This window comes from Glycine soja, chromosome 11, assembly GCF_004193775.1.
Source record: "Glycine soja cultivar W05 chromosome 11, ASM419377v2, whole genome shotgun sequence".
Taxonomy (NCBI): domain Eukaryota; kingdom Viridiplantae; phylum Streptophyta; class Magnoliopsida; order Fabales; family Fabaceae; genus Glycine; species Glycine soja.
The window spans coordinates 36588073-36611409 of record NC_041012.1 but is presented as its reverse complement, the minus strand read 5'-3'; the positions used below and the strand labels follow the sequence as shown (position 1 = coordinate 36611409).

Sequence of the window (23337 nt, the reverse complement as noted above, 5' to 3'; positions counted from 1 at the left end):
AAAGAGTCGAGTGTACCTCTCTTATAATTTGTATTAACTCTAACGAAAAGATTATTTATGTATTTTAACTTATTCAAATTATTAGTCCACATAAAATCTTTAACAAATCTAATCACGTTCAAGATGGGAAATTTTATATATAAAGATCATAGTAGATGACAAAACTAAGGCTCCAAATATTTGACTATATTATTAGTTGAAGAAGAATCTCCCACGACACTAAATGTTGTGGTTGCCGTTGATGTGTGGGGTGATAGAAAGGAGGGTGAGAGATGTTGAAGGAGCAGGATAGTGTGAGGGAGGTGAGAGGAGGATGAGGATTGAGTGAAGAGATAGGTGGGGTCCTCTTATCTGTTGGGGAGAGATTTGTCTCTAGGGTGGAATGGATGATTGGTGGTGAAGACACGAGAGTATATGTGTGCTCCCTTTTCTTCAAATCTAGGCCTTATCGCCTCCTCTTTCTCTCCTATGTATGGCTTGGAAAAGTTGTGACGGAGGTTATTCAATCACTGTAATTAATGTCACGGAATGGCTCCTTTTTCTCACCAAAAGCCTATACATGCTTTAAATAAACATTAATAATACAAAAAAGTGGGAGGAGGGAATGTGATGATTTTCCTTTTTGTTTTTTGTCACTTTTGTATGTGATCCAAGCTTCTTCTTCTTCTTTTTTTGCGTAGTCCAAATCAAATCAAATTAAATTAAATTAGTAAACCATAAATAAGTTTAATTAGCTTGTGTTATGATTAGTTGTGAGGAATAAAAACATCAATGATGGTGTATGAGAAATGTGGCATGGGTGTTCAACTTGAAAAAACAACCTGCTTCAGGTTGGAGATGCTGCCTTGGATGGATGTGGCATTGTATGTTGACTATTTTGTAAGTGGAATTGTTAACTTATTGTGTGTTTGTTACTAATGTAAAGATGTCACGGAGCCAGGAGTGCCCAGTGACAACTCGAGCAGGTATATAGTATTTTTTTTTTTAAAAAAAAAATATAGAGTTTATTACGGGATAGCAACGTGTCACAAAATCACAATGAATATCAGATAATTAAATTGACTATGGTTCGAATAATTTATAATATTCATATATATTTAATTCAAATTACTTCAAAAATATAATTTTCGTCCACTCTCACATATTCGCTCAACTCAATTAAACTTGACCTTTGCTTTTCGATCTGAGGTTTCTACATTTTTTTAATCCAAAGTTGTATTGGTTTATTAATTAAGGAATGACTCAATAAAATAAAATGTTTTGTTTAGAGAGTTTTTTTTTGAACGACTTTAGAGAGATTTTATTTATGGTATAATTTAATCATGTACTCAAAATAAAGACTAATAATTAAGTAAAAATAATCTTGTCCCAATTCTTTTTTCTGGTTGTAATCCCGCGCAAGTTAATTTACTCACTCGGTAGTTATTTAGAAAGATTTAGTAAAATGGAAAGAGTTGTGTTTTGAGAGACAAAAAATATTTATGTGGTTTGAATATCTAATTTAATATTTTTAAAAATTTGAAATTAAAAAAAATGGCTACAATTATTCTTTGCAATCATTAAATTTGATGAAGAATAATAGAATTATTAAAATATAAGTGTAAGATAAAGTCTGATGTCAAAATTATAATGTTTATGTTCCATGGTTGAGTTGCTACATTGTTTCATAGCATCAATTTGGGAAATGGACTTGTGGAGATGACCACGCTATCTTTGAGACCGCATTAGGTCAAGGAGTCTATTGGGATTTTATTCATCAAAATCCCACTCATGAAGACCTTCAATGATGCTATGGAAAATGATTATTCTGACGTAGTAAGGTTGGCATTGAGAGATTGTAAATTTGTTTATGAAGACCTCCATTTCATAGTTGATGTTGGCGTTGGAACTGGAAACACAATAAAAAGTATTACATAATCAAGAAAAAATGATCTCATCAGCAACCAGAACAACATGCAAAATTGATGATGAACATTTATCTATGGCATCACATGAATTGAATACTTGGCTCGTTGATGATGGTTACACGCTACCCAATGTATATCAATTTTTATCTCTATTTGTAGATTAATTCAACCAAAAGTCAAGTTCGGAAATGATTAAATTGTACAAGTCAAAGGAAAGGAGATAATTTCTATATCAGTCAAGATTTTCAAAGATGTTCTTTTATTGTAAAACTAGATCAAAATCTTAGTGTTGTATAAATGCTGTTTAGCACAAAAGATTGGTCACATCAAGTTGGGATCATTAGATTTCATGCAAGATGCACTTTAGATGACAAAAATTGGCATGGAGTTAAATTAAATAACTATGATGACAGTGATTCAGGCCAAGATATTAATGTGCAACTTGTTGATATAGTAACTAAAGCGCTTCCAAAATCAAGTTTATAATTCATGAAGTTAAAGCTTGGCATGACAAATCTCAAGGAAGAGTGCTTGAATTTTGAGATTTTGCCTTATTTCAAAATTTAAATTTTTAATAAGTTTTATATTGACTCTTTGTTATTGCTGTAGATTTTTATCTTTCAATTATGTTAGGTAACTAATGAAATCTCAATCAATCTAATAGGAGATACGATTTTTTAGGAATTTTTAAATTAGTTATAATCCTATGTATATGCGTTTTATTTTATGGATTTCAATGATAATTTTCTTCTTAAATTTTAATCTCAATTTCTGTTCAAGTTACAAATTCTTTTCCACTAAAGATTTCCAACCTACAACTCGAGTGATATAGGTGCCTAGTGGAATTAGGAACGCTTGGATTATTTGTGTGACCTTTCTAAAGTTAAAATGCATATTGTTTTTGTATTAAATTCCACAAGTTATATCACACTTTCAATAAACAACTTGACATTTGTTCGTGTGAACATACTTATATTTATTTCTTAAGCTGTTAGCGGCCATATTAGTAAAGACTTAAGAAAGAAAATGGCTGTTGAATTAAATTGCACTTTTTCTAAACTTGCCATAAGTACTTGCATGGATAAACTCTGAGACAAGTTATAGCATTCGTAGTTTTGTTTATTCGTAATGTTTTCTTCAAGTGTTTGCTTCCTGACTTCGTGCGTATGATGGCTATGGGAAGCTAAGAAACTGTTTGACACAGTTCCTCTGTTTGGGTTTTCAGGGAAAGCTAATGCTGAAGTATTCTGATGACAAAATAAATTAACAATAAATCTTATCTTTGCAGAAAGTATATATATATATATATATATATATATATATATATATATATACACACACACACATGAATGTTCATTTTAATTAAAGGAATTATGATAATGAATCTTGAATCTGTCATAAATCATGCATAGGGGTCTCTATACAGATGTTATTGCCAACAAACTAGTATACCGGCTCGTTTTGAACTACTAGCTAGTGAAAGAAGTGATGGATTAGAATCAGTGCCTAAAATGTCAAGTTGATGTATAGATTATAACAGGGAAAACAAAGAACTGTGTATTTATTTATCTTTATGGAATTGATGTATATAGATCCAGCTTTGTCTATAGTTAGGTCCACATGTAATTATTCTTTATAGTCTGTTGCCAGTTTGTAAAGGGTTACCCTTTGGATGAATCCATGTTGAGAATTGAATCCGATCCCCTCATCAAATTCCATAAATTGACTAACATTTTTATCCCTCGGTAAAAAACATAAATGAATTTTTTTTTCAACAACCATAGGGTTTTTAAAAATCCCGAGATATAAGATTCAGTCAAGTGTAGAATTAATCTTGAAAATTGGTTTTTCTACTGTCCTTTTTCGTGTTGTCTCTCCAAAACGACGTCATTTTGAAAGTTGTATTTTCAAAACTACATCGTTTTGAAGGAACAACATCGGAACAACACGAAAAAAGACAAAAGAAAAGTCAGGTCTTTAATCTTAAGTTCGAGATTTAGTCACACTTCAAATTTTTTATTCCTCTCCAAAATATATTATGTGATAATTACACTCAAATTCTCTCCCACAAATTTTTTAACAGTGTTATCAATTAAATTAGTCTAATTTGATAAAATAAAAATAAAAAATCATTTAATAGAATAAAATTAAATTCAATTTTATTTAGATGTCATCGGATGGAATGAACCCCGGTCGAGATGCTAGTAGTAAGAAATTTAAATAATATGTAGAGTTTATAAATTCTAATATCAGTAAGACCATTATCATGGTAACAATGAAATTCAATTGAATTCCTTTTACATATAATGTGTTACAGAACAATAAAATTGAATTGATTACCCAATCAATCACACTCTTGAAAATGGTCCATACAAATAAATACAGAAATGACCCAACTTTTTACTTTGTTGAAAGTGGAAAACCAATTCCATGTCTCTGTGTAGGAAACGCCACAAAAAGCATGCTACAAAAAGCCCCAATGGCCACAGGCAACACCGTTAAGATTTCCCGTGCCTCATTTGAAGGTGATGGAAAGAAACAACTCACTACATTCTGATCAAACAAAACAACTGCTGCAAAAACCAAAATTGACATCACAGCATGCACGAAATCAATAGGCTTCAATCTATATTTCGCGCCGAGTTCAGGTGAAATTGTGGTTGATCCATCAATGACCCACATGCCCCTGAATGTGGCAAGCCCATAACAAACGTTCCCCTTGTCATCTCTGAAGCTATCAGTGAAGCATTGCAAGAAACAAGAGGCTCCACAAAGAGCCACAAGCATAGAAGTCATGAACTTGCAAACCAAGTCACAGTTTCCTTGGTTTGTGACAATTGGAGACAGAAATTGGAAAGAGAGAACAGTGCCAGTTGGTAAGAGATTCGCCAAATGAGCTGTGCTTTGAAATGCTTGACTCATGGCTCTCTGAATGAGGCTTCTCTTTGCATCATCTGGCACCTCCATAATATTGTGCAAAAGTGGTAGCTTTTGTTCATCATGATTCTTGGAATTATTATACATATACATGTCTTCTTGAACTATAACATCCATTATTGACCACAGAACTTTTCTGCTTCCTTTTGTATTATTCTCATTTGATCAGCTGTTTGTTTTGAAGCATATAGGTTTGTTAAAATTGCATTTATTTTATGCCATATAGTTAGGCATTGTGATGATAATGGACTAATTAATTTGAGTAGAACCAAAGAGAGGGAAGGGAGTGTTGTCATGACTTGTAAGAAACAGTAACTGAAACTTGATGAATCAGCTTTTAACTTAATTTGTGGTACTTGGTTTCATCAGGGACTAAAGTTAGTTAGAAGAAAGGTCACAGAAGGTGCGGTGCTTGTGATTTTTTTAAAACATACGTGATAGTTACGAATATACGAGTTTCCGGAAGATAAGAGAGATAAGGCTTGGGATTTCAACAAGTAACTTCTTAAGAGTGAAGTTTGGTGACAGAGGGAATGTTTTGCTGTGACGCAATGGCAAGAAACTGGGATTTGCATAGGTTTTTGCTTTATAATTAAGCACATGATATACAATATGTATTCAGAGGTTCCACGTAGGAATAGGAAATCTTAATCTGGCACTTTTGCTTAAATACATTACTTCCATAGAAAGTAACTAGATTTAGAGTATCACGTGATTGATTAAAAGAATTATTTTCATTTTTATTTGGTTATTGTATATTTTAATTTAAATATATTATAAATTATTAAATAAAATAAATAATTTAATGAATCTGTGAAAAAGTTAAGTATACGTTAATAAGCTTAGTATAAAAATATGGAGATCTAACCAGGGTAGTTCAAAGATCTAAAAGGACCCAACTCAGGGTATTATGTTGATAAAATATTGTCCAGATATACAGCGGAAATTAATTTTCATCAAGAGTATTTTTTTAAAAATAAATAAAAAATGGGGGATAGTTGAGAAGATCATGGGCCAGAAATATGCGTATACGCAATTACAGGATAAGTTTGAACTTTCGAAACCTAACGCCCACGAAGAGAAAATTTCATTGGGCTTTTAAGTAAGCCTGTTTTACTATAAACTAGGCCCCGACTTCTTTCCTAGTGTCCATCTGCAGGCCCATTCAACTTATCGGGCTTTATACTCCGGCTGATGGTATGGACAAAACAAAAAAGCTGGTAACTAAAGCTAGCCATTTGAACACATCAAATAATTGACACACTACATATGAGATTATAAATAATTTTGTTATCTCTTAATTTCTTTTATGTTTTTTGTATGCACACGTCAAAAAACACTTCCTAAAATCACAACAGACGACAAAATTTAAATTCTAGATGTAAAAAAACATTATTGACAAAGGAACTAGCCAGTGAACTTCCTCCCAACAATCATGCCAAAATGTGTTTCCAAACAAGTCTCGTTGAGCTGCTCAACATCATCAAAACAAATGGTACCTTTGGTTTTGTCCTTAGCAACAACAAGTACCAAAGCTGGTCTTGTTCTGTCTGTTCCCCACAGCATCTGTTTAGTCTCACTGATTCTTACTATGGAAGGTGTACATATATTATTCTCACACGTACACACCTATTGGCTATTCTAAATATTTTTTTAGTTTTACTATGCGCAATATCTTAGAATAGTGAAAAAATAAATTCAATTTTCATGGCATTCATTTGGTGTACATGTATATTTGTAGTGTAACGTTAAGTAGATTAATCAATAATAATGAGTGACATAAGTAGTAGTAATTATATTAGAGGAGAATTATATTCACCTTATATGCACTTATAGTTGATAATAAGTCTTAGTTGCTGCTTTTGACAATGACAAACTTCATACCATAGCATGGTGAGAAAAAAAAATCGTTGGCTAGAGTAATTATAGTTGGGAAATGGGGATAAGAATGAGAAAATAATGAAATATACTATTCATATAAAAACCGAACAAAAACTTCATAGCGTCGTTATATATGCTTAGATGATGTATGGAAGTGGTGGTGGTAATGATAGAAATTATGGTAGTGATGATAATGAAATGAATAGTGTGGCAACTGAAATTGAAGTGTTGGTGGTGAATGGTGATGGTTTTCGAAGTAGTTTCCTCAGTGGAGGGTAAGTTAACTCACAATGACACTAGTGGTGGCATTGGATTGGGATAGTGGTGAGATGGACTTGTTGCAATTTTGATGGCAATAATCATCGTGATAATTGCAAGAGCTAGAGGTTTGAGTATGACACCAGTAACATGAAAATGACATTAAGTAGGGACCATATATATAATGTTTTCATTATTTTTAAAAATAAATAATCATCACAGAGAATTAAATGACCGTTCCTTTTTAAAATACTATATGAAAAATATATTTCTTACAAAAGAAATACTAGTACTTCACTTGAGAATTTCAAATCAAGAATTTAGAAAAGAATAAATTTTTTCCTTGATTTTCAAATTGAATATATATTTTGAAAAAACGGAGCTTTTATGCATCAAGAAACTTGTACAGTAAAAGTATTAAAGTAATTCTATATGAACAAGTTGGATTCATTTTGCACTTCAATGGTTATAAAATCAGTAGATATGAACAAAGATATTTTCAAAATGATGAAGAAATACTTGATTCTAAAGTATCATATCCAAGTGGAATAAGAGTACTAATATATATCTTTCAGATCATATACGATCGTGATGTACTATTTGTTGTAAATTTACTAGTAAGATATAATTTCTACCTATACAAAGATTGTTAGATTACTATGAGGTGATGGAATCATTTCATGACTATTTATGAAAAAAAATTATAACAACCATATCACTTAATCATGTGAAACATTAAAATTACAATAGTCAAATCGAGAATGAACTTGGTTGCTAGTTATGGCTTAATATTACACATATAAGACAAATGTGCTTTATTTTCATTAAAAGATATTATTAAGCATCTTATATGAAAATAATACATGTATTGATTAAAAAAAGAAAAAAATACATTAAAGTTAATAGAATAAAATATGTTTTAAAAAAAATCATTTAGTATAACCCTAAAAATGTTTATGTTCTTATCATACATTGATTGTCCGAGATGCTTCTCAATGGTTTTAAATAGGTCGATCTTTTTCTTGTGATTAACTTAGTTCTTGATTGTTTGACCTTCTCTAAGCGTGAGGGAAAAAAAATACAATTTAACTCTTATGCTCAAGTTAGTTATGGTTCAAGGTGTTTAATTATTAATGTATTGTTAGAATGCTTACCTCGTAGTCCCATTTGTTAAGTACTTGGATGAAAAAGGAAAGTTACCAACTTGGTAACATTCTTTTCAACTGCTACTTGGGATATCCACTAATAATATGGTGGGCCTCACAAGGTTAATTAAGATTTCTAAGTAGTTGAATTAGATATTACATGTTATATAAATTTTATAACAAATTCGTTAACATGATAATTAAGTAAATTTGTTTACCAAGGTACTTCTTATTGTTTCATTTGAAAATCATGCTTACAATTTTGGATTTTACTAACTCATATCTCAAGTGTCATTATATATATTGTATTTTTTTCTTTCTTAATCTCAACTTTTGTTATCGAACTTTTTCTAATAAGGTTTTTAATGAGATCATTTAATAACACATTAAAAAATGAAATATTATTTTTTCTTCCCTAGATTTTTGTGTCACATTTCTAATGAGGTACATTTTCATATAATAAATCGGGTAAATTATGCTTTAAATTCCTTTAAAATTACTAATGTTTGAATTTCATAAATGTCCAACATTTAATTACTTTTAATGAGGATATAATGTGATTAATTTCATTTGCAAATAATTTGATCTTTTTTCTGAGTTATGCTAAAACCTAGTGAGCGATGAGGAGTTCAATTACTTTTTGACACACCACAATTGAATATGCCAAAACTTGTTTACTTTAAAGAAAAATATAGATTTAGTTTTTTACTTACATATTTATCTTTTTACTTAAGAAAAATTAATAACAAATATTTTTTTATTAATAGATCTAAAGCTTGAGTTTTAATAGTCTCACCCTAGGCCAACCTTACATTAGCAATATTATGATTATTATCCATTAATAATAGGTGAATAAATCACACTAAGACTCTTACCAGACATATTGTCTCTCAATGCCTATAAAAATCAACAAACATCCCTTTCCCATATGCATGCGTAGTATATTATACATTACGTGTTACTTTGCCAGAATCATACTTAAGTATCAGAGCCTCTATAGATAATCACTACTGTCACACTCTGCCATTGCAGTCCCCTCCTACCTATAGCATTCTTTGCTGGCTTTGAACATTGTTCGTAAGAATCCAATTGAAAAAATTCTAAAGAAAATGTCATAAATTAATTATATAATCATAGTTTTTCATATTTTCTTCTATCAAAACTCTTCCATTTACTTGTATAAATACTCCCATGATTATGTGTAAAAGGCGTACGTTGACCATAAAAATCCCAACTACTAGTGTTCTACTTACAGGTATAAATACTTTAAACTCTCGTCACATGTACTCGTATTAATTTAATTCGCTTGAATATGCAGCTTTATTTTTTCTTGATGCCTTATAATAACCTTTTATTTGTTTTGTCCATTTTTTCGGTGGAAGAATCTTTAGCGAATAATATACTCTAGAGTGCAGAATCTGACTGGGGTTAGGTGTGTGTATTGACTTTTCAGTTCTGTATGCACATGAGTTCAACCTATTAGATGATGCAAAAATTCTTGTTTAGAACTCAAAAGATATTTTTATTAAAAATAATTATATTAGAATTAGATAGAATTATTATAAATATATTTTTTCTGAATATTTAGCACAATTATATATTTAAACCTTAAATCTAAAATTAGGCTGAAATAATCATTTATCAATTGAATCACATGATGTGAAAATATGCAAAATAAACCAAAAAAGTTTATTTTTTTTACAAAAATAAACCAAAAAGTTAATCGCAAAGTCATCGTTTTATATTCATCTTAAAAGACGCTCTTTTCTTTTTGTTGGGAACACATAATAATATACTTATGATATACTTTCTTCTCTCTCTCTCCACATAGCAACATCATATATCATGAGGATGCTCCCCTGTAAGGTTTAGTAATTTCAGACTTTGCTTCCCAGGTAAGAATGGCCAAGTAAAATCATTCACTCATACATTTGCTTTTGGCTTATTCATAGTAATTTATGAAATCCTTTTTTTATCTAACAGTTGCTAGTAATTTTTGCCGTATTTTAGTACTTCCTCCGTCTAAAGAAAACAAAAGGAGAACGATGATACGACCATACATATTTTATTTCAAAAAAAAAAATAGCATTGTGTGAAAAAGGATATAATGTTAACTGAAAAATTATGAATTTAATTTTTAATTTTAGTATCCCAATTTGCAACTTTTAACTATGAATCTAATTTCTATATAAAAAAAACTATGAATCTAATTTTTTTTAGTTAATTTCGTACTTTTTCATATGATTTTAATTAATTTGAAATAAAATATGTAACGTAATACCATATTTCCTTTTTAAAGGAAATACCAAATGAACTCTAATATTTTATGATGTAAGTTGACCGAAAATAAAATTAGACAAGGCATTTGAACGATTTATCATTATTACTATCCTTAATTACTACTCAAGAATTATGTCTTCAACACTGTGAAATTACTGGACCCAACCAAATGGACCCTTATGAACCCTTGCTACTAGTCTAGGACTTATGACGAATCTATAGAAACCACTCCAATAACCCTTATGGATGTTTCAACTTTCAACTTCAATGATTTTAATAATGAGAATGAGAAAGAACAAGTGTAGGTGAAGTGATGATGGATTGCATGGACTGTGAAAAGCTTGGCCAGTATTTTACGTTACGGAGCACAAACAATTAAGCATGTTGATAGAGCAATAGCCATTCAAAATCATGAGGGAGAAACCTTTTCCCCTCCCTAATAATTGGCACCCTGAACCTTTTGTTCAATCGGTTTCACTTTGTGTTTCTTGTAGCAATTAGTTTGTTTGTGGACTTTTCCCTCAATTTGAGGATTCAAAAGGGAAAAAGGAAACCCACATTTGATTGCGTATGCACAATAATATTTGGTATGCAGTATTTGCACCACGTAACATGAACAGAGCATCCATGCATATAATCATGTCCACCTGTTCTTTTTCCTTTGACAATGACAATATTTTCTTAAACTATTTATTTCGCCTATGTCATTATCTTTATTTTAACTTTTAGTTTGAAAAATTATAAGATTTAAACTCCATTTAATTTTGTGTGGTGGTTTGTCATCCCGGATTTTTTTCCCAGTGGTTTTACACCGGTAGAAAATGTGCTATGGCGTTAGCTAGGAGGAAAAGGCAAAGAAAAAAAAAGTAACAGAAAAAAAAAAGTGATGTAAAAAAAGAAAGAGGTAAAAATGGAAGTATTTTTAAGTTGTTAAAAGAAATAATGATATTTTTATCTTTATACCATTTAACTTTGTCTTAGTGCATGTTTAGGTCTCGTTTGGAGATCTCAAATCTAAGTTAATGAAAGAAATTTCTTTAAATACTTCAGAACGCAACCAACAACATTTGAGAGGGAGTGAAGTTATTTTTTTAAACATGCATTTATTCTCTTTCTCTCCAAATTGAGAAGAAAAAAAACATCTCAGCGAGTCTTTCTACTTTTTTTTTTCTTTCTTCCCTTGTTTTCTTGTATATCAAAGGAGGTTTTTTTTTTTTAATAATTATATTACCATCCCTCCCCTTTTCCTTCCACTCATTTTCTTGTCTTACAAATGGAGTCTAAGTTTTTATACGCGTGAAAAAAAATAAAATTTATTGTTTTCTCATACAAATATTAAAACTTAAAAAGCTTAATTGTAGATTTAAAAAAAAAGATGCTTAATTACATTTTGGTTTCCTTGATACTTAAAGAATCTAAAAAATTGACACAATTAAAATTTGTGTGACTAAAACACATAATTGTGATACATGACAAATTAAAACTACAATTAATCCAACTTAAAATAAGAGAAATTACAATGATAAAATGAATAATTTAACTTTTTCCCTATTTTATTTTTCATAAACCTTTCAACCTCGTGTCTTTCAATTCAAATGTATATTTAGAAATGGATCAACTTTAACAAAAAAAAAAAGTAATGACAAAACAACTAGTTCACATGCAATGTCCTACACTTTCACATCTTAAAAATCTCCTCAATACTAACGCCAATATGCGCCACTCAGTTTGTGTATGAATGGTCTACAAGCACCTACTCTTGAGTCCTACAATCCTAGTACTCGTTCCAAAGGTGAAGACCCTACTACATTTTTGGGGAATTGTCATATAGAAATGATTTAAAAGGAATCAATACCATTTAACATGTACATAGCAAAGGCTTCCATTTTCCAAATTCCAACACGTCTTATGCTTTCTTTTCTTCTTCATTTTGGCTCGTGTCTCTTTTTTGAACAAGTATAAGTGCTTTAAGTCTTTAACCTTCGGCTTTAGCATTGGATGACCCAATTGGCCAATTCAACATAGAGCCATATATTCTAGTGTTCTGGAGTCCATATCATGCCCCTACCACCCAATTCCACTTTCTCTTATATATTCTACCCAGCACATGTGACTGGATGGATATGATAGATAGTTGCAAAACACAAGTAACAAAGAACACATGCCTAGGGTATCCATCTATCAATCACTTGTCCATCTTGGATGTTGTCGCTTGTTGAACCTTCGTATGATATATATTATCTCTCTAATTAATGTCCATTGGCTTTTTCTTTTGTTATGGAGGAAAATTTGTAGGCCTCACCATCTTATTTATGGTTTTCTCATTTGTACCTATGTTTAGGCCAATGTCTTTCATATATTTTATAAAAAAGTTGATTTTGTAGTCTATGATCTTGAATGGTAACTTGGGATGTATGTAGCATAGACTCTTTAACTTTCCAAATGCCAAGTGGTTGGGGCAACATTGTGTGTGGGACACTAATTCCCTGATGACATCATTAGCACAATTTTTTTTTTATCACTTTTATTAATGAGTCACATAACACATGGAAGAGTCCCATATTGGGACACATCGGGTGATGGGATTAGAAAATGCTCATCATTTACGTCAAATCCGATATTCTGAGCCACAAAGTAAAATTAGATTTAATTATATTTTTTATCCTTATAATTTAGTTTTTTTTTTTCATTTTTTTCCTGTAAACATCTTTTTTTTTTCATTTTATTCCTTCTAAAATGTGTTTTTTTTCATCTTTAAGGTGTTATATAGAACATTTTTTCCCTGTTTAAAGTATTTTTTTTAATGTTTAAAATGTTATCTAAAATATTTTAAGAATGAAAAATAAAATAAATACATCTTATAAAGATTAAAATGAAGTTTTTTTTTACAGGAATACAAAAAAAACACTAAATTATAAAAATCAAAAATGTATTTTAAGACGTAAAATTACGACTTAATTATACTCATTTTTAAAAGAACTTAATCAGTTATTTTATTCTTATATTTGTATAAAATATTTACATTCTAATCTCTATATTTAGAAACTACTCATTATAGTTATTATACATATATTATATTTTAATTCATTTTAGTCTCAGCCATCCAAAATCGGAGGAACTAAAACGTATTAACAAAATTTATCTGTATGGATTAAAATCAACTAAAAAGTATATATAGTTTAAAACAAATAATTTTGAAGTATAAAAACCAAAACATAAAGATTGTGGAGTTATAGGAATCAAATCACTAATTAAACATAAAAAAAAAATAAAAAAATCATACGCTATGCCAATGCTACCACCTAATTAAGGCACCGAGAAGAACTTTATTTTCCTTGCCAATTTGTGATATATATATATAATCCAACATTTTCTTGACGCAGAAGTTGACACGAGGTAGGCAATTCAATGATGAAACAATTCATGGTCCCCGACCCATCATTTTCTTGACGATAATACATCAAAATAGCATCAAGACCATAACCGTCTTGGCCAGACTTGATTTCATAATGATTGTTAAAAATGACAATGGTCTTTGGTTTTCTCATGAAAGTGAAAACAATAATAATAATCCATGCACAAAAATTAGCTGGCTAATCAATTGAATCACTAAACTCTCACTTCAGCGGTGACATAAAAAAACCTCAAACGCGTAGAGAGATTCTGTCTGTGATTAACTGAGAAACTTCTTGCTTAATTCCACACTTGTCAAAACAACCCTAATTGGTTGGTGCATAATATGTGAAATAATCATGAAAAAAAAAAAAGAGAAACTAAAGTAATTATATAAGAGTTGGTGTGTGTGTGTTTATTTTGGCATAGCCTTTCTCTTTAGGCCCCAGAAGAAGAAGGGTGGTAGTTCCTAGAATATGCATATGAATCATGATTAATCATTTACTAAAACATTTGGTGAAAGGTCATGCTTGGAATATCTACACTATACAGCTAACTATATCTCATTTTATAATTGGTTCATGTAAAAAAGAATGAGCTCTACAAACATTTTTATATTAAACTATTCAGATTAAAATAATGAACATGCACAGGGATCTTCCCCAAATCTGCTTCCACTAATCATTCACAGCAGTAGGAAACTAGAGGGTTTGTACTAAAAGTTGAAAAAGCCACTTCCACAGTGGGAAAATATTTTTCCCCAAAGTGGCTGCAAAGTACTCCCTTTTCACACGGTTTGGAAAGAGAAAGCATTGTGACACTAAGAAAAGTGGGAGATGGTGGCATGAGGGAAAGCTAGGTGGACTTGAAGTGTAAGATGACAATAATGTGTGTGGTTTGGAACAAACTCAAATGGGTTGGATCCACCATTAACTTTACTCGCATTCTGCTACTTTGTCTATCTTAATATATAATTTATCAGAGTCACACCCTTCTCACAATTTATAAAAGCTTTATTGTTGGCCCCACAGATCATTTTCCTGGGGTCTATACTATACTCTATATAGTCTATAGTCTATACCATGTAGCTCCTGATATATTTTAGTGAAACTGGCTGCTATGTACTCTTCAAAATGGCCTTACACTAATTATAATTTGGTACAATTTGTTTTATCAGTATGAAACAGTAAGGAAGGTTCATCTCGGAATCAGTCAAGTGTTTTGTTGATTTCTGCTAGTTGGACCACTGAAATATTTATCATCTGATGATTAAGCAAATCAAAATGAAAACCAGTTATAATCTTTTTCTCTATTTTAACTTGAATATGAAGAAGATTTTAAGTCATCATTAAAGAAGGTGCTTTAGATAGACTATTTAGTCTGGACCACAAGTAACAACTATATAGATTGGGGAAAACTAAAAGTTAGTGTAGATTAATTAGTATCGTACAAAAGGAGTGAATTTATGATTTAGGAAGGTCTTGCTTTACTATATTTTTTGTTTGATACATAAGAATACCAGATCATGTTCACTTAACTGAATTAAATTTTCTTGTTTGTTTTACTACATTTTGAGGAAATGGATGCCCTTCACTTCACTTCACTTCCTAGTCAACTTAACTCATGGCCTAGCCTTTTATGTTCTCCAACAAAACAGTAACACTTCTAAAACAAATGTAGAGCATTATTACTTATTTTATAGTGAGATCCTTTCCAAATTAAGTTAAACAGGTCGCGAGGATTTACTGTTCTGTGAAAGGCAATAATTAGATTAATAAATTAAATGAGAATTAGCATTACCTCATCATGTGTCTACAGAAGTCAAGAATAAATTAAAATGTGAAGACACAAATGGATAAAGTCAATCTCTAATATAATAGTCTAAATTTTATCATTTAATTGTACTTTCCATTTTCTAAATTCGATAATACACAGAACTCTCCTTTTTATAATTTGATTGTCTTTCAGTTGAGTTACTTCATTGCAAGCCAAAGAATTTAAGTTCTCTTGGGCATTCTTATAAATATTATCTTATAAATATTAAATAAAAATCTTTATAATATTAGTGTAAAATATTTATCAATTTTATCGATAATTAATATCTGATGAAAAATTTGATAAACTAAATCTTTAATAAGATTTTCTTTTGTGATCACGTTTTTTAATTCACAAAATAGGAGTCTTTGGTTAAGTTTCACTTGTAGCAATGACATGATGATAAATATTAAATATAATTTACAGGTAAAAGTATTAATTAAATATAATTTGATTGTCTTTAGTTGAGTTAGTGAGAGCTATAGCAAGCTGAAGAATTTAAAATCTCTTGAGCGTATATTGTTACAAATTACAAAATAAAGACAAAGAAACAAATTCTTTCTACACTTTTAGACATTAAATTTATTTATTTTCATGTAACATTTTTTTAATAAAATATTAAAAAAATACTTTAAGAGAATAAAATGCTAGATTTTAAGATCTGAATCGAACTCTGATCATTTATTACTTGAAAGTCTAATAATAAAATTGTCAGTTTAGTGGATCATACCAAAATTCTTCTACTTCGGCTGAAAAAAAATCATAAAATTTTACTAAGTGGCACTGGTTTCGAAATTCCAAAACATATTTTATATGTTTAATTATTTACTTTACAAAATAAGCTCATTTCAGATAATATTTCTCAATAATTGCATATTGTCATTCTCTATTAGAGTCTTGATTATATGAAACGATATATGATCATTTGATCTTTGTTTGTTCAGGGTTTAACTATCAGACCTAATTTAGTGTATAGAATGGAGAATATTTAAAGTTGTCCAATTACCCTTCTTTAGTTAAGGAATCAATTTAAATACATCGATCTTTGACTTTGCATCATGTGATGCTTCCCAGACTATTCATATATATACATGCTTACGCCAGGTGATCTTATGGTTGGGATCTTTTGGTTCGAATTTTTCATTAACATAACATATTAATTATTAATATTTGTATAAAAAAATATTTACACTAAACCTGTTAAACAATAAACCTGTTAAACAATTAACACGGTTGACTCTACTTTAAATTTAAATTTAAATATATTTTTAGTTCTTGTAATTAAGTATTTTTTTATTTTAATTCTTATAAAATGTGATTGTTTTATTTTTTATTTTTAAAGTATTTTAAATACACATTTTTTACTGTTTAACGGATTTTTTTATTATTCGAAGTATTATTTAAAACATTTTAAATGTGAAAAATAAAACAATATATTTTGTAATAATTAAAATGAAAAAAAAATTATAGAGATAAAAACAAAAAAAAAACTAAATTATAGAAACCAAAGATATATTTAAATACGTCTTAAATTTATCTCATAATTAGACTCAAATGTTATAATTCTAACTCACTCATATTTGAGTGCTATAAATAGAGTATGTATATTATTATCAAGGTGATGACACTCTTTTCATATATTATCACTTTGTTTGATTTACTTGCTAACTTATGACATGTTTGGTTTGGCAATGGCTCTCCAGAATTGCATATTGTATGTGAAAAATCGGAAGCAACACAAGCGCTGCATGCTTCATAGGCACTACGAATAATTAATCAATTACACTTGACCATTGTCACCCAAACACACATGTAGACCTTAGAGTGCACACTATTACTTTCAAAGTTAACAACTAGCACCATCCCCATAGACATGGAGATTCAAGAAGACATGAAAGGCTTGACTAAATCAATTTTTGCATCATAGTTATGAACTTAATTATATGAACGAGAACAAGTACAAAAGTTACTCTGGAAAAAACAAACTTTGACTGTTAGATTGTTAAAGTTGAGTTCATATACCCCCGGACACCGAAGAAAACAAAAACACACATTATGTTATTTTACATGATCCTATATATTTATGATGAATTAAAAAATATGCTTCAAAATTCATAATCGATTGTTCCAAGCTTCAAGTTCAATTGGAGTCAGTCCCTTCAATTAAAGAATGTGTCTAGTTAGTGTGCAAAGTAAACGCTTTTTTTTATCTCTTCTTGTTTCTTTAATTACCACAAGCATGTTGTATAAAGCGTAAAAGGCGTTTACTTCACTCATAAATTATTTCTTCATACACCGGTACACAAAATCATAACCAATGCTAGCTTGGACCAAACAAAAGACTACAGAGAGAAAGGAGGCTCGAGTTTTCACACACGTACGTACGCAGCTAGCTCGCAACACAGGAAGACAAGTAGCATCATGCCATCAAGTATATATATAAAAAAGTGTTACATGAACATCATTGTCCTGATAAGCTAGATTTATGATCTGATAAAAAAAATATTTAAAATGATAAAATATTTGTATATATATGATTATATATATATATATAATACACGGTCTTAGCCAGACAACTTTGCTGTGCATGTTAGATATAGTCAAGCTCGTGACAAAAAGACGCATAGTTTATTATTATGAGATTTGAAGCCTATTTAATTATGGCATGTAGCTGGGTAGCTCATGGTCAAATGCACGCCAAGTAGTCATAAGATGACTTGGAGTTTCCTTTGGATGTTTTCCCGCGGGTGACATGCCATAATTGATATGCAAAACAGTCTTTTATCTAACCATGCATGTTCATGAAAGTAAAAGAGAGCTATATATTCGTGAAAAGAAGATTCGTTCTAAATAGTCTCAGGCCTCTTTTTACTTTTATGATGTGGTAAACCTTGGCCATATGTAACATCATATTCTTATTTTTTATAACTATATATAAGAGGTGAAAAACACATAAAATAATTATATAAAAAAGTAATTACTAGTGGTAGACTTAAAACTTGCATGTGAGTTTTGATCAAATCTGAATCAGAGTTGTGCTAGGTAGAGCAGTTGAATTTGACCGAACATTACAATTGTTTTGATTTAGGTGTGTTCTTCATTAAATTAAATGATGTCTAAAGAGTATGGACCGTAGTGTTTTACTATAACATAACACGAATGAGATGCACTGGACTTGGATGAGTACATGTACATTTTTATGCTCAAGTCAATATTAATTTTACCTAAATGACAGATGTGTTTTAAATGTTTACCTAGCACTGTAACATTACTTGTATTTATAATAGTTTGAGATGAGATAAATTTCTTGGCACGATAATGTTTCTTTGTTTCAGTTTTTAACAGAATAACTTTGCTTCAAGTCGATATGTGTTTAATTTATTATCCATAGGTATAGTGTAGAAATCCTATGATTAAGTGTTGCTGTTGACTTCAGTCAATACTAAATGAATTGAATCGGCCAACACACACATTACTTTCCTAATATATTTTTTTTCTAGCATGCAAGGGAATTAGAAAATGCATAGAAAAATAGTGTGTGAATTATTGAAAATATTTTCATCATAGTTAAACTCACTCCTTAGTATTTATTATTTAATAGATCAAAATATACTTTTAGTCCTTTATTTTATTTATATCATATTCAGTTTGAAAAAACAATAATTGTTTTATAAAAATATATAAAAAACTAAATTGAACATTTAAAATATAAGAAAAAAATTAAATATAATCAAAAGTATAAAACTAAAAGCATATTTTATATAACCTATTTAACTTGCCTGTATATAACTTGTTTTTTTTTTCTGAATAACTTTTGTGTTTATAATAGTATATGATCAATTGAAACATTATTTTGTTTTTGATATATATATATATATAGTTGCTCTCAAAACTATTTGAAATTACAGTTTTTTTTCTTTCTTTCTTTTAACAAGAAACTTAAAAATACTTTAATTCTGATGATCTTTTGCTAGAAAAAAAAAAAACTTACCTTATAGGTACAAAAGAGCTTAATTAAATACGTCCTTCATTTGAAGAATTTATTTACCTCCCTCACCTGAAATCAAAATAAATTTATTGTAATACAGTTAAATACTTAATGTTGTATATACAAATAGATATAAATACTCATAAACAAAGGAGTGCCTAGATATATCACACTTCTCTTCCACTTACCAAACCAAAAGTGTCATTATAATGTCAACCAAAAAAACTCAAGTGTCCTATGCAGCAGTCTTATTTGGACCCAACATGTCTTTAGTAGAAGAGGGAATCTATCAGAAGAGAGAAACATCAGCAATTATTTATTATCCCCGATTTTAAATATTGGGATATGATATAAAGTTATGATCCGTATTATATATGTAGTTAGGCTACATTACTGCGGTGGGACCTCTTAAGGATGTGTATTATACCATCCTAGCAATGTAGCAACAACCCACTTGGGAAATTTTGACAGTGAATTGTGAGAATTATGGTGCCCCTTAAATATAAGAATAATTTTGAATCTACCATATTAGTTAATGATGTTTAATTGCATAAATCCTTGTAGGCTTTATTCGAAGAAATAAATTGGGAGGTAGGTGGATTTTATTATGTTCGGTGGTGCATTAACAAAGCCAAACCACCGACGAACAATTAATTAAGGAGTGCTTAAATAAATTGCTATAGTCTTTAAAAAAAAAAAACATTGCTATAGAATTTCGTATGCTCAGAGTTAATTTAATATTTTCTCTCAAAATTCGACTAGCTAGTTACATTGACTAAATGCGTCTTGGACTAATTTGCATATATCTACACCAAAAAATAACTAAGGGTTTATTTGAATAAGTTTATTCAAAAACACTTTTCCAATAGCTAAAATTAAGTAAAGTATAAATTAATTTGTAAATTTTTTTCATATAACTTATTTAAAAGGCGGGATAATTTTTATAAATGTGCATAAATTAATTTAAACTTATGGAAGTTTTTTTTTCTTAGAAGTGCATAAGCTACCCAAATTAATCCTAATTTGCATGTATTGCAGTACTTCTATCGTGTTATATTACATGTCTTTTTTAGTGTTTTGTTTTCTGGTAGTGTTTTTTTGAGTGTTTTAATATGTTTCAAAATATTTGTTACTATTTATTTTTAAAAATTAAATATTGTTTTTTTATAATACTTTCAATTAATCTATAAGATCAATCCTCAAGTCAGAGCCTTAATTAGAGGCAATGAGTGATCTCGGATGCCGTTCTTTCATCGTAATATTGAGAGCCATCTATCTTTTTGGCACCACAATTTTTCTTAATAATCTGTATTATTGATAAAAAAAAATACCTCGTGTCCATAAATTTTAAATAATTTTATCATTTATTAGTTTTAAAATTTTTATTATTCTCTCTTAATAATTATTCACTATTCTTACGTTATTAGTAACCTTTTTAAAACTTTAAATCTTTTTTATTTATAAAATATGTAAAGAGACAGTATTTTCAATCCTAGTATTTTATAAAGAAAATATTTAATGAAAAAGTAAATATATTTATTAATGCCTTAAAAAACATAAAATAAAAAACTACTTATCATGCAAAATAAAGAGGAATATTAATAAAAATTAAGAAGGTTTAGAAAGAAAAAAAAAACATGTTTTTTTAGTAAGAAAGAGTAGAGTAAGCAAAGATGTACCATTGGGATACATGATCAAATAAAGGAACTTCACGGAAAGCAAAGAAAGAGTAACACAGATGGTTATCAGAGGAGCGAATAAATTGCTATCAAAGCTGTGGTTGTTGACTTCTTGTTGACCAACAGAATCAATTTGAGCCTTTTGTTTTTTCGTTGGTCAACTATATAAACCTAGCGTTGTCCATCTTCTTGATCCCAATAAGAGAGAAGACATGAGTTGGTGGTATTTTTTTTTTCAAAAAAAAAATAACTCTAATACTTAAGCCCTGATTAGATAAAGTTACTTATAAGAGAATAAAAAAAAGTAAATTAAGTTTAACTTCTTTTAAAAAAATTAAAACTAATTTATACACTTAACTTTAATAAAAAAAATTACTTAACTTCTCCTAAATTAAGGTGTATAAATTAATTTTAATTTATAAAAAAATTAATTCATTTATCCTTCATATTTTTTCTCTTAAATACTTATGAAGAAGTTTTCCTTAAAATGATGACTCCAATTAATATCCTTTCAAACTCAAATATATATCCTCCATTCGATTTTATTTATAACATTCAAACAAAAAAGTGATACTCGTTCATTTTTATAACACAATTTATATTATTCCTTGCATTAAATATTTTTAGGTTAAAATACCTATGATTAATTATATTGATAAATAATTAATTTGAATAGACAAAAAGTCCATACCAAAATAAAAGAGAAAAATATTAATGACATAAATAGTTTTGAAAAAAAATATAATTTTTTTTAATCATGATATTGATATAAAGTAGTCTCTGTTAAAAGTCATAACTAATATTCATTAAAGATCTCGAGCATACACAAGATATGTATTTTTCTTTCCATATAATTTATTTTATTCTTAAAGATGAATCAAGATTTAAATTTTAAATCATTTGGTTAAGGAACATATAAAGTAACTATCACTTATGTCAACTATTGGTTGGTAAGATAGAATTATTAGTATCCACTAATTGTTTACACTAATTAAAAAAAATATATAATTATAGAGATGAATTGTTATTTAATTTGGTCAACAATTTTGCTATCTTATAATAATTTCCCCCATTATTCATTAGTATTTATTTGCAAGAAACAACTTGCCCCATGTTTTTAAATGTTGTGGTTGAGCTTGTGCGTGATACTTAATTGGTTTCTCCATGCCCCACAAAACCCAGTGACACACTCAGCCAAATTAAATAAAGTCACGAGGGAATTCATTTCTAGTTATACATTTATATTAGATTCACCTACCTCTGCAGCCTCCGCATTTGAATTTTAACCATTGGCGTATCGATAAAGCAATAAAATTAAGTAGATTCAGTTTCAAGGTCAAAATTGGTGGAAACCATTTGTAATCTTACCAACTTGGTTAATTTACATTCAAAACATAAGGTTGAAGTGTTCAGAGGCATTACTATATCACAGAGACTGCAATTTCTGATGCACATTGCTTCTTCAGTGCGGCGTTCGGTGAAAATAGCACAGACCCTCCATTTCAGATTGACAATTTTTTTGAAAAGTGATTACACTGAACTTCCCAGCTGATACGTACCCTGTGAATTCAGGATGTTTGCTAGGAGGCACTAGCAACTCGTTCCATTTTTAAACACTTAATGTCAATTAATTGTGTGTGATTTCGATCTTTAAGGTTTTTTTTTTTTTTTACTTTATCAAATTAACTTGGTCTCATGAATTTTTATTAAGAAATGTTATTTGTATGATGATAAATTATACAATTAAAAGAAATAAATTAGAGAGGAAAGAAAAGCCCAAGATACAATAAATGATATAATAAAGAGAAATAGCTAGACACTGGAAGTGTTGTATGAGTAACATAACTCATTTTTATTCTGCTTACAACAGTCAAATTATTATTATTTATTTAAATGTTTGAGAGTTTATGATAAATTTGAGACAAAAATGAATTTTTGAGAGTTCACAATAAAATCGACATAAGAAATTATATTAAAAGTTAAAAAGTTGGAATATATCCTACAATGTCTAGGTTTACAAATGACGTAACGTTTCATCATGAAGATTTATAGCT

At 29.3% G+C, this 23337-nt stretch overlaps 1 protein-coding gene across 1 annotated transcript; it reads right to left on the bottom strand.

The window, feature by feature from the left end:
- Positions 1 to 4149: 4149 nt before the first annotated feature.
- On the bottom strand, positions 4150 to 5115 carry LOC114373681 (protein DMP4-like). The gene has a single exon (XM_028331196.1). It carries the CDS (start codon positions 4959 to 4961, stop codon positions 4308 to 4310), a length of 654 nt encoding a protein of 217 aa, XP_028186997.1. The 5' UTR covers positions 4962 to 5115; the 3' UTR covers positions 4150 to 4307.
- Between the last annotated feature and the right edge of the window lie 18222 nt (positions 5116 to 23337).

Excerpts from the sequence above, each read along its gene's own strand:
- LOC114373681 (XM_028331196.1), bottom strand. The coding sequence starts at position 4,961 with ATGGATGTTATAGTTCAAGAAGACATGTATATGTATAATAATTCCAAG.